The sequence below is a fragment of the Lontra canadensis genome, unplaced genomic scaffold (assembly GCF_010015895.1).
Source record: "Lontra canadensis isolate GAN:19392208 unplaced genomic scaffold, GSC_riverotter_1.0 scaffold26, whole genome shotgun sequence".
Classification (NCBI taxonomy): domain Eukaryota; kingdom Metazoa; phylum Chordata; class Mammalia; order Carnivora; family Mustelidae; genus Lontra; species Lontra canadensis.
Window position 1 is genome coordinate 20263740 of NW_022631020.1, and position 13231 is coordinate 20276970.

General features: G+C 36.3%; 1 protein-coding gene across 3 annotated transcripts in view; it reads right to left on the minus strand.

Moving 5' to 3' along the window:
• Nucleotides 1-7399: 7399 nt before the first annotated feature.
• The window catches only part of UCHL3 (ubiquitin C-terminal hydrolase L3), a 48582-nt gene continuing 42750 nt past the window's right edge, over nt 7400-13231 (minus strand). For all 3 annotated transcript variants that reach the window (XM_032864243.1, XM_032864242.1, XM_032864244.1), the window contains 2 exons: nt 8223-8281; nt 7400-7617 (listed from right to left, as the gene is read on the minus strand). In XM_032864243.1, the coding sequence (XP_032720134.1) occupies nt 7534-7617; nt 8223-8281 (143 nt within the window). In that variant the 3' untranslated portion in view covers nt 7400-7533. The remainder of the gene's footprint in view (nt 7618-8222; nt 8282-13231) is intronic.

Consider the following 13231-nt stretch of genomic DNA (forward strand, 5'->3'; position numbering starts at 1 on the left):
TACTCTAGCACCATACTGGAATTCATCAAAATTCAAATAGCTTGTAAATGAAGCATAAGCAGTTATAATACCTTGCAATGTTGAAATAATTATTCAGGGTGATTTAGATTCTGTAAACATAGCTATCAAAAAGAAAAACAGCATTCTGGCCCTCAAGAGTAAAACATTCAGATAAAAATGTTTTCCTAATGAGCAGTATGCTTTGGTATAGTATTATTACAGGAAAGACCAAAATTCCAATCATCCTTGCTAAATTGCATGTCTGCTAACTTCAGCTATTTTGAGATTTTTTAAAAGTCAAACCATTTCTGAGTTACAGAAGAAGTATGCACAGTTCCCTTGTGCATGGAAACAAAACGTGATCTATTCATTCCATCTTCTTATTCAAATTCTTCCGAAAATTAGGTGAGTCTCATGACTCATGACACAAACTTTAAAAATATGTTCAATACAGGTTATTGCACTCGTTGGGGGTGATTGTGATAATAATAACTATCTTTTTTGAGTAGGCTTTTATGTACTACAGTTACAATTCTCACAAAAAACCCACATAAGGGTACTTTTATCTAATATATTAATAATTTTCCTAAGACCAACCACACAGAGACAGAACTAAGAATCAAACCACATCTGAAACCAGAGCCTGAGTTCTGTTCCTGAATCAATGACATTTCGGTGGCTTTTTGGTAGAACCACTGTATTTGTTGCCGTAATGTCAATATCATGCTGTCAATCAAGCATTGTGAAAACACTGAGATTCAATCTTAGTTTCATTTTAGAGAGGGAGTGGGGAGAGCAGCTGGTAGGGAAGGGAGAGAATCTCAAGCAGGTTCTAAACCCATCACAGTGCCCCTCACGCTGGGCTTCTTCTTAGGACCCCAAGATCATGACCTGAACCGAAATCAAGAGTCTAGCACTTAACCGACTGAGCCACCCACAAGCCCCAAGAACACCGAGATTCTAAATTACCAAGGTCAGAAATTTTCTAGAGAAGCAATTCTCATAAAATAGCCATTTAGTGGGAAAGGGTACTAATTGGATATTAGGGGGAAAATTCTCCCTTAAAAAGTTCCATCAGCCAGAATCTCCAAATTCCATAGGTATTTAATTCTCCGGCCCATGGTTTATCTCTTCAGCTGGGTTCTAGAATCACCCAAATCAAAGTGGGGGTCTTCAGACCGGCAGCTTGAGTGCTTGTTAGAAATGCATAATATCGGACCCTATATCTAATGGCTGAATCAGAATCTGCATTTTGGCAAGATCTGGCATCTCCAATGCTCATTCAAGTTCAAAATGTTCTGCTAGATGACACATATCTTATCCCTGCCTCCCTGCCCACAGTTAGATCCCTCAAGCATCCCATTTCTTACCTGTGTTCTCAACTTGTCTCTATTTTTTGTTTAGTATTGCTTACCCTCACATAGAAATACTCTTTTAAAAGTCCTCTGCTGGGTACTTGGGTGGGTGAGTCAGCTGGGCATCTGCCTTCAGCTCCGGTTGTGATCCCAGGGTCCTGGGATCGATTTCCGTGAAGGGGGCTGGGGGTGTCCCTGCTAAGCAGGAGCCTGCTTCTACTCATGTGTTCTTTCTCTCTCAAGAAAATAAATAAAATCATTAAAAAAAATTTTTTTAAATAAAAAAACCTAAAAGTCCTCCACTGATCCTGATTCCACACACCTAAGACCTCATTTCTCTTCTCTCAACCATGTGCCTTGAAGGAGGTGCCTATATTCCTTGAATCTACATCTTCGCCTTCTGTTTGTGTCTCAACCCACTGCAGTAGAGTCTAATACAGGTTAGCTAAATGTCATCTGGCCCTCTTCCATTTGCCACACATTGTGCCAGACTCTGAGGATAACATGGTGTGCAAGAGACATGGTCCTTGTCTTCAAACGACCATCTCTGAAATTGTTTTTACACGGATAACCAACTGACTCTCTAAGTTACCAATTCCACTTTTCATTCATTATCAGGTAGGAGGATTTGGCTGTCTTCCATAAGTCAGAGACTAAAGAGATTTTGCAAAAATGTAATATACTGACTGCTACTCTTCTAACTTTTTAAAGAAAAGTTATTTTTAGAATATTGTTATGTTAACAGATGATGGGTTTATTTTTATTTGAAAATTAATATATTCTGAAAAATGTGTTTTAATCTTTAATATTTGTGGATCAACAGATATCATCCCTATAGAAGTTCTCTTTCTGGGCCCCTCAATAATTTTTAAGAATGTGAAGGGCCTTCTGAGACTGCAAAGTTTGAGAGCAACTAGATCAATTTTAAAACCAGGTTCATTGCTCAACAAATTGCTAAAATCTACATAGCTATCAACTCTACAGTTAATATAGGAGGGGTATGAATAAATTGGCCTAAGCATTTTCTATTCCATGTTTTATTCATCTAGCTAAAGATGTCACTTTCTCTAGGCATTTCATGCACATTAAGAAAACAGTAGTTGACTACTATCCCTGAAAAACAAAGCCTTCACAGGAATATTTTCAGTATCTGAGATACATGCTCTTGTCTCCTAAAAATGAAACAAGGTAAAAATTAAAACAGTAAGGCGAAGAGTTGGCTTTCAATATTCCTTTGTCTTTCTTTTGCCCAAAGCAATATTTTCTAAAGTTCTTAAAATCAGTACCATTATGCTGTTATCTTGAATACTTCATGTGTCCCTGATTATCAAGCCATACCAGACTATGGCTTTAAAAGCAATTCTATTTATCACATTAAAATAAAGAAATATTTAAGGCATTTGCATTTTGTTTATGAAAGAAATCAATTTCTCAGAAGAATGTGTCTTTTAAATTATACCCAAACCATGAACTATGCTTTGGTCTCCACAGTAGAAATATGAACAATGTAACATTCCCATCAACTGTGTACACACTATTATTAAATGTGTGCAGTCCTTTAGTATTGATGAAGGACAAGAGAAACTTCTGATTCCAAATACTTCATGTTGGAGGCAGAATAAAGAAAAATAACTGTCTGCTACTTAGCCCTAAAGGAAAATGCAAATGTAACCTGTTGTCATCTTCTACTCCAGGCAGTTAAACTCTCAGTAGGCAGGATGATGTTTCAGCAGACAGGTTTTAGGACATTTTTAAATGGTCTGATTTACGACATGTGCCTGTGTTGCAACTCTTTCATGTTTAGGATACAAATAAAACCTCAAGCAATTTTTCATCTTGTCCTCACAGAACATGTGCAGGATGGAGACTTTATCCTTTAGCTCTAAAGGGATACACTACTGAACATAACTGGTATTTAAATACAGTTTTTAACTAAATTTAAAATTTTTAACTAAATTTAACTATACATGTTGATAAAGGGCACACTTTGAATCAACTAAAATGTGTCATTCACACTATTTGGGATTTATTCTTGACCACATGGATTTTTATTCTAAATAATTCAATTTATACTCATAGCTGTCTTATGGATTAGAAAGCCTTTATTATATATCTCTAAGCCTTTTAAAGATTCTATGTATTTTAGAGAGAGAGAGAAGGAGAGCAGGGGGAGGGAGGGAGGGAATGGGAGAGAGAGAGAACCTGGAACAGACTCCTGAGTGTGGAGTCCAACATGGGGCTCAATCTCAGGACCCTGAGATCATGACCTGAGCTGAAACCAAGAGTTGGACACTTAACCAACTGAGCCACCCCAGGTTCCCTAAACTTTTAAAATAATTAATTTTGCAAAATAGCTCTTAGTATAGGTTATGTATATTCAATGCCTCTAAACTAGGGATTCCCAACTAGCCCATCAATTAGACAGTGAGGTAATGCTCCTAATATATAGCCATTAGTGTCTAGAACTTCCCACTATTATCTAGGTGTGGACAATGGAAATGTCATACTGGGGACTCTCATCTATCATGTAGGCGGAAGCAATAGAGAGGTTCAAAACCACTATCCTAAACAAAGAAGTCCAGAGAAAGACTTAGAATAACTTTTATTCAAAGGCAAAACAAGTAAAAATATACAGGAAACTAAGGCATGAGGATTGGTCTGGTCCACTGGCACCGTTGACACCAGGACACTAAATTTCTTCGTTATACTGAATCATCTACAACACAACAGGCCATACTCTGAAATCAAAAGAAGCAAAAAAAATGACAAAGCTTACTTAATGGCTATCTAAAAACTCAGTATTTTCCACACTTGGTTTTTAGTGGTAATTCTGTTGAGAGTACAAGAAACCTCATTTTAAGATCTTACCAGAGAATCTTAATAAAGACATTAACTATTAAACTTTATACATGTATGTATAAATCCTTCTAAATTAGCTAAAAACCTTCTGTAATGATTACATACTTTTCAAAGTGGTTTTACTTTAATTTCAGCCAAGGATTTAAATAATCCACAGAGAATTTAGATCAAAGTTATCTGCCTTTTCTAGGTATGGATGGGTGAACATGTGTGGATGTGTGTGCACGTGCATATACATGCACATGTGTATCTCTATATTTGTTCCCAGATGACATATACACAAAAATATATACATATATACAAATACATATATGTGTGTATATATACACATATTTACATATATGTGAGCTTTCTCTAAAGGAAATTTCTACAGATAGAAAAATGTTTTAGATGTGATGAAAATATTACTTTTTGCAATTTTCTCACAAGCACCAATGTAAGAATCATAAGCCTAGAGATGTTACTTTGAAAGATATTACAGTAGACAGACAACAGCTGAAAATGTCTCTTAAACTATATTATTTTCAAAATGAGATAAACAGGTTATATGTTATACACAACCCAATTACAAAGCTTACCTAATAAGTACTGTACACAAATCTAAGTTGGAATTAAACTAAATTTAAATCATGTTTGAATAATTTTTATACAGTATTAAAGATGGTTTGCACTTAAGACATGTTAGAATTTGATTCACCACAGAATGCAGATAACCTCTGTTTTAGTCACAAATGAACACAGAAAATATTAGAGGTTAAATATGGATATCATAAGCTCTATTTCAGTACTTAAAAGCAAACCGTTATACCTGCTGAAAGATGATGTTTAGTTAATTCCCAAAAGTCCAAGTAAAAACATTTAAAGTTTCAGTTCACTTTAGTTCCATTTCCCCCAAATGTATTAATCATCAACAAGTTCCAGAAATGTCCCATTTGTTGACCACCCTCTCTCTCTATAAGTTTCTATATAAAATTCATCATCAATTTCTTCTGTAAGTGCTAAATTTTAAGAAAGTGACTAAACAAAGTATTATAGTTAATACAGTAGTAGGACTAAAATCCTAGACAAAAATCTAAGAGAAAATTTTCAAATTTTGAGTTTCACAAGGGACTAGCGTCCTAATGTGTGTGCAAAAGAATGCCAGTCCTAAATGGTTGTTCCATAAAACATCTAAAAAATGACATTCATAATACATAGATTTTTTTTTAAAAGCTCTGAGTTCTGCAATGCTCCCACCCAAAAAAACTATATTTTTTCAAATGACCTTTAACCCAATGTTTTCAACAGATACTTGACTTCAAACCCTTCTTGCCCGTTAAGTCTGAAAAATTAGTATTCATTACAGCAAACTCTGAGAAATGATGTAGATTTTTGGTGATAAATTAGATACTCGGAAAAAGGGAACCAAGAGCTGTTTAGGAATACTTGAAATTTTAAGATAATATACAAGACAGCTGGGAGTACAGAATGCAAATAAATGATGGAACAGAAGAGTGGAACACTTGGTTTTACTGGCAGGACAGAAGCACCATTCTCATACACTACTGGTTGTTTCAGATGATTTCTTCATCCCTATTGCCATCACTTCATTCAAGCCTTCTTCACCATAGAGAGTTGAAGGTCTTCCAAAGGGACCCTTCTCCTTATAGTCTATTTTTCTAATCCAGTGCTTCCCAAACTTAATATGCATATTCATTACCCAAGGAACTTGTGGAAAACACAAGTTCTGATTTGGTAGGTCTACAGTGAGGTCTGAAATAATTCTTCTTTAGGAAGTTCTCAGGTAATGCTGATGTAACACTTTGAGTACCATAGATCTAATCCATTCTTTACGTCACTGCCCCATTACTCTTCCTGAAATACCACTTATCTCAGGTCACTGCCTCAGAAATCTAGGTTACCTCAGTGAATCAGGTATACACGTTTACACTCAATGATTGCTCTAGAACTTCATTCCAGACCAATTTGGTCTTTCTCCTAACTGTTACAATCCTTCGAACACAATTCTATTTTTTTTTTCCTGAGGTAAAATGAATGTACAGTGAAGTACAGATTTTAAATGAACAATTCACTGAGTCTTGATAATTGCATACACCTGTGTAATTAATACTCTCCCCCCCAAATATAGCACATTGCCATCACACCAAACCTGTGTTTTGACCCAGCTCTATAAATACTCTTCCACCTTTTCTCTGCCTTCCACTTCTCCTTTAAGATGAAGCTGAAGCCCTCCCTTCTTCAGAACACACATTAAATTCACACACATAGCTCCGTCTAAATTACCACTTCTTTTAAGATTAAGCCATCACCGTCTCTCATTGACCTCACAAATCTCTCTGCCTCCATTCTTACCTCCTCCCCAAAATATTATCCACAGAGGGGTCAAGATGATCTTCTGAGATTATAAATCAAATCAGGTCACTCTCCTGCTTAAAACCTTCCGTGGTTTACCATCACACTTGCAATAAATCCAAATTCCTTTTTCTGTTGTCCTGTATCACTCAGCCTCTCCTCCTACGACCTTATCTTTGCCACCTTCCCCTTCATTTTCTATGCTCTGGTCTTATGAGCCTTTTTTCTGGCCCTACAACACTGTAAGATTTTCCTACTTGAGGGACTCTGTATTAATTTTCCCTTTTATTCTTCACTACCACCTTTCTCAGGTTGTTTTTTTGTTTGTTTGTTTTTGGGGGGTTTTTTTTTTAGCTATTCAGATCTCAACTTCACAGTTACTTCCTCATAGGAGCCTTCCCTGACTACAGATTCTAAAGTAGCCACTCAGTCACTCTCTAACACAAATCTGACTTGGCCTAACATCTATCATTGGTGTGTCTCTTACTGATGTGTTCTTCATCTCTTCTCACAAGCACATAGGCTCCAAGACTGTAGAACTTGTGGACTGTGTTCATGGCTGTAACTCCTGTACCTAGGACCGTGTCCAGCTCATGACAAATCAACACTCCACAACTGCTTGTTAAGGGAGTATGTTAAAATATGTGATATATCATATATTTACACTATGCAGATGGAAACTGTACCTGTGCCCAAGACAAAAATCTCCCATGAAATTTAAGAGAATAAGAAGCCTATCACTAGTCCCCAGACAAGGTAAGTCGTTCACAAGAAACAAAGGGGAGAAAAGAATGACAGCTTTAACGTGGGACAAAAATAAAACGCAGATTAAGTCAAAGTTTAATTCACATAAAGTTTAATCAGTCAAGTTAATGAAAATATCAAAATTTTTGAGTTAGTGTATGGCAGCAGAAATTTAATTTTTGTTGCAAATAATACAGTATTTGGTGTTTCCGTCACTGACAAGCTATGCTGCAGATAGAGCAATTGCATTGAATCTCAGTTCATCAGGGTCACGTTCCATAAACTTCTTGCAAACTTCTATGGCATCCTATGGGGGGAAAAATTTGTAATTTTTCAGTTTATAAACTTGTGTTTTCCTTTCAAATGATAAATGTTTCGTATTTTCCCAATTCATGCTAATCTTTAGTGCAGACGTCTTTTTCCAAATGCAAAATAATTTAAAGCACAGACCAGGAAGAGTGAATGGTTGGTAACCTAATTTCCTTAGTACAAAACTTGAAGATACAGTAAGTGTTCTTTCTTAAAATACTTTAAAGAAACTTAACTTGAAAATTACTATCTCAGCCACACAATTTGTTCATAAATCTAAAAATCTCTAAAATCAGGATCAAGATAAAGATGGTGGTATCCTGGAATCAGTGAAATATGGGAAAAGATGTGCAACTCTTTCAATACTATTCATATCTTTTTGAAATTTGATACTTGTTCACAAAAAGAACTCTGAAACTCTCTTCATTTGGTGTAGATTTTTAACACTAACTCAGAATTTTCTTTTTGGATTTTCTCAAGAGGGTAAGGACACGGAAGCATTCAAATGCAGAGAAAATGTTATTCAAGTGATCTTTAGAAATATTTTAAAGATAACAAGAACATTGATAACACTTAAAGTAGGCCAACAAGTTTTATTGTTACCTCTAATAAAGTTTCATCACTAGTTTCCCCATGGTTAATTGGAAATGGTTTCCGTCCATCTGTGGAAAATGAATAAACAGTTGAAGGTTTAGCTGCTTATATAGGATAATGTACTTCCAACTTCCATTTTCCTCTTCCCACAAGTGAGGCAAAAGTTAAAAGATACTGAAAATGATATATCCTAAAATAAATATTTTAAATGTGCTACCTATCAGTATTCTTTATATTAAATGTTATTAGAACCTTGCTTCCATGTTTGAAAGCCTAAATTCTCTTCATAAAAAGAATTTATAAGAAATAAACATTGGCTTTAATTTCTTAAAAAAATGCAAAATTAATTAAGTCAGTTTTTAAAAAGCAACAACCCTAGTTTCTACCTTCAGGAATATGAAAAACTTATTTCAAATCAGAAGGTACCCAAGACTGACATGCTTATACCAATCAAGGGAACCATCACAAGATTTATATAGTAATATATATTATATATATATAGTAATATATAATAATAATTGTGTACAACCAAGGCAGTAAGCAGTATAGACCAACAATCTAAATAACCTAGGGTTATTTCACTGACCACCAATGTTAATTAGACACAATTATAAACATCTTGAATAAACTACTACTTTAATGAATGCTATGAAAAAAGGAAAAAGGAAAAAGTCCAATATTATATAAACTCATCCTAACCCAAAGTTAACTGATACTCTACTCTATATGCAAATCTTAATCTCCTGTATCTCATAAATGGCACTTCGTGGGGCAGCTGGATGGCTCAGTTGGTTAAGGACCTGAGAACATGACCCGTCAGCTCGGGTCATGATCTCAGGTCCTGGGATTGAGCCCCTGCTCAGCGGGGAGTCTGCTTCTCCCTCTCTCCATCCTGCTCTCTCGCTCTCTATCTCTTTCAAATAAATAAACAAAATCTTTAGGGGAAAAAAAAGACATTTCAAGTTCAATCCATAAAACACAATCCCTTCTATAATTCCATGGCTTCCAAATGTAATAATAATGTCTGAATCCATATACATACACAGTGATAGAGCTGGGCTGATACCACTGTGAAAGAAAAATATGAGGGAAGATTAACCAAACAAACCAAAAGGCAAAATGAGACAATTACTAAAACTGGATTAAAAAAATTTTATTTATTTATTTATTTTTATTTGAGAGAGTGTGAGAGAGAGAGATCACAGAGGGAAAGGAATAGGGAGAAGCAGACTCACCGCTGAGCAGGGAGCTCAATTCGAGGCTCGATCCCAGGATCCTGAGATCAGGACCTGAACCGTGACATTCAACCAACTGAGCCACCCAGGCACCTCAAGGTTTTTAAAAAGTACATTAATTATGGCTCAGCTAAGAATAAATGTTTCTGTGGTCATAATACTATAACTCCAACAAAACTGAGAGACTAGGAGAAAGGAAAGATTGGGAAGGTGGGTAAGGAACAAGGGTGACCACTGGAAAGCTAAATTCTGATCTTCCTTGTGGGAAGTGAAGAAATAGCACTGAGGCTACTTCCACCTCCAGCCACGCTGGAATAACTGATACCGGGTAACACCTTCCACTGGAAACAACGAAAAAGCTGGAAGAAATAGCTGAAACAGTTGTTCTTAGATATCTGGAAATTGGTAGTTTGTATGTGAGCTCAACAGTAATAGCGTTCTGCCAGTTCACAAATGGGAAACCCACACGGAGCCCAACAGTCTTAATGAGGAGACTGCGGAGAAAGAGCGCAGGATTCAGGAATTTGCAAAACATCAGAAAGAAGGTGGCTCCCCACTTTGCAGAGCTGTTGCTCTTTGTCTGTACTGGGTCAGGCCAGGATCAGTGTGCTGGGGGAGGAGGGGAAAGCGCAGGGAGCACTGTGTCTGGGTCTGATTTTTAGGCTGGGGTGGCTGAGAGCTTGTTTATATACAAGAGGAACGGGTAAATCAAGAAATACACAAAGGGTAATGGAACACACTAGAATAAACTCTATGCTATTAGATTTAGAAGTGCTACTGTAAGTGAATGCTTTTTAATATATAAACAGGTAACTGTGGGTATGTTTATACTCATATTCATATATATGTACCTGAGTGTATTTTTCTAATACATACAAACATTTCCTACCTCTGTCCTCTGAGAGGGCCTAGGAGCAATGATATCTTAGTAGCAATAAGCACACCTACCACCCAGATATTGGTTCTAAATACCATTTTCCATAGAACCAGGGCTCTATGGAGAAGTAACTGAATAACAGGGCCAGGGCACAGAAAACCAAAGATGAATCTAGAACATCTTATTCTACCTGACAGAAAGTGCTTGAAGAATGACAGAAACCTATCAAAAGGTCAAAAGGGCCAGCTTGACGGGGTTCCCTTCAAGGCCAAGTCTGGGAAAATTTAAGCATCAAAATAAATGATGAAAATGAACTGTATGTACCCTCTTGCATAAAATACGAATCCATGAGTCCATTCTGACATGAATGAATGAATGAGGGAGAAAAAGGAAAGCTTCTAATGTTGGAGAAATTTTTTTTTAAAGATTTTATTTATTTATTTGACAGACGGAGATCACAGAGAAGCAGGCAGAGAGAGAGGAGGAAGCAGGCTCCCTGCTGAGCAGAGAGCCCGATGCGGGGCTTGATCTGAGGACCTTGGGATCATGACCTGAGCTGAAGGCAGGCTTTAACCCACTGAGCCACCCAGGCGCCCCCAGAAGAATTTTTTTTTAAACACCATTTGGCAACCATCATAGTGACAATTAATTAAAAATCATCAATGGATGCTAAATCTGATAAAGGCTTAATAAGAAACGGTACATTTACATAGGCTCAAAGTATCTCCTGATAAAATATTTATTCATTACTTATTAATTAAAAACTATAACATGTTGACATATTAATAAGTTTAACAAATGCATTAACTTTATAATGGAGAAATGCAGATAAAACCTAGACCAAAGGATAGAGGTCACCATCACCAGCCATGGGACAGATCAACATGACGAGCGTCCTGAAATGATGCCCTGAGAACACAGTGCCACTTCTGTGGTGTATGTGGCAAAATTAGATAAATAATGAGGAAATATCAGACAACCCAAACTGAAAAATAATCTCACTTAAAAATAAATGTACATTTAATGTACACTGTACACTTAAAAATAAATGTCAAAAACAGGGTGCCTGGGTGGCTCAGTGGGTTAAGCCTCTGCCTTTGGCTCAGGTCATGATCTCAGGGTCCTGGGATCAAGCCTGCACTGGGCTTTCTGCTCAACAGAGAGCCTGCTTCCCGCTCTCTCTCAGCCTGCCTCTCTGCCTACTTGTGATCTCTCCTCTGTCAAATAAATAAATAAAATCTTTTTAAAAAATAAAATAAATGTCAAAGACACGGAAGAAAAGAAAAGATTGAGGAACCATTCCAGATTCAAGGAGACAAATGTGACAACTGAATACAACACACAATCCTGGATTGGATTCTGCACCTACAGAGGATATTGTAAAAATCAGAACAATTTGAATAGGGTCTGTGAATTCAATCATAATATGGATTGATGTTAATTCCCTGATTTTGACAGTCACTATAGTTATGTAGGAGAATGTCCACCTTTTCTAAAGAAATATGTACAGAAATATTAAAGAATAATGGGTCACTGTGTCTGCAACTTATTTTCAAATGGTTCAGACACATTAATTGAATCTGGGGGATCTTGAGTAAAAGGTTTATGGGAACTCTGTATACAATTTCTATGATTTCTCTAAAAATTTAAAATTATTTCAAAATAAAATTGTTTTAATGTTTCAGAGTATTCCTGTCCAGGGAGAAGATAAATTGTTAGTTATCAGTTTTCTAATCTGATGATTCAATCAGTTCTGAATTCACTACCAAATCCATTGTTCTAATTTATCCAAAAGAGTAATTATAGCTATTTAAAAACATGTACTTTTCCTCCCCTACATTTGCCATTAATGACATGAAGCCCTAAAGAAAAGGAAGGGTTGATAACAAAAAGATGAGTAATTCAGTTCTTTTCATCAATCAACTTTACAATTTAGTAGGGAATAAATATATTAAAGATACCCAGTATCCTTTGTTGAATAATTGTCCTGTAGGAATTAACTTGCACATGTCTACAATCACATAGCCTTATTTTTAAACAAATAAGGCTACTTCAAAATGATTTTTTTTTCTTAAAAACCTATGCTGTTCTCTTAGTCACTGTTTTCTATTCACTAACTCAATAGTCTTCTTGCTCAACATTCCTTTAGAATTTATTAGGAATTCGCGTCAGCGTTACTGCCAATCTCCCTTGCAGTGAATCAGCAACTGCCCATTTTAATTTGTCCTGTACCTTGTTCTCTATAGCATCTAAAAGATTACTGCTATTCTTTAGAACTCTGAAATTCTTTAAACTCATTTAAAGAACGTAATCCCCCAAAGGCTCCGATTCTCTATCAGCCGTGATCATTCTTCTTACTAAAGAACACCTGAACACCTGACCAGCAAGACCTCAGTAGTTGTCTTTCTTTTCTGCTGGTCTTCCTTTTCTGGTGTTCAAACCAATTTTAAAATCCTTTTGTACTGATCTTGGCATGCTACAAGAAAACCATTCTTCCTAGGTAGCTTACTCTTGATATACATCTTCCCTTCTAACTGTCCTTCCCAGCCTCTGAGCTCAGGGAGCTAGCTAACCAAATGCGTTAGTCAATGCCTTCCCATTAAGATGATCAGAGATTTCTTCTTGCTAAATATCTTTCTGATGTTACTGTTTGTTCTACTGATAAGTCTCTCATTTGGAAAGTCATCATCATTTCCATAGTTTCTGGTTACGGCTCATATTTACCGTTTCTCTAGCCTTTCCTAAGTGTACTTTCTTAAAGAAAAACAAAATGTGTCTGGCAAGTCTCAGCACTCTCTTTACTTCCCTTCCCACTAGTTATTCTTTATTGTTCAAAATTCAGAGAAGGAACTCAGCTTCCTGCAATCAGGCAGATGCGTGAAATCCCTGATCACTATTACATCTTA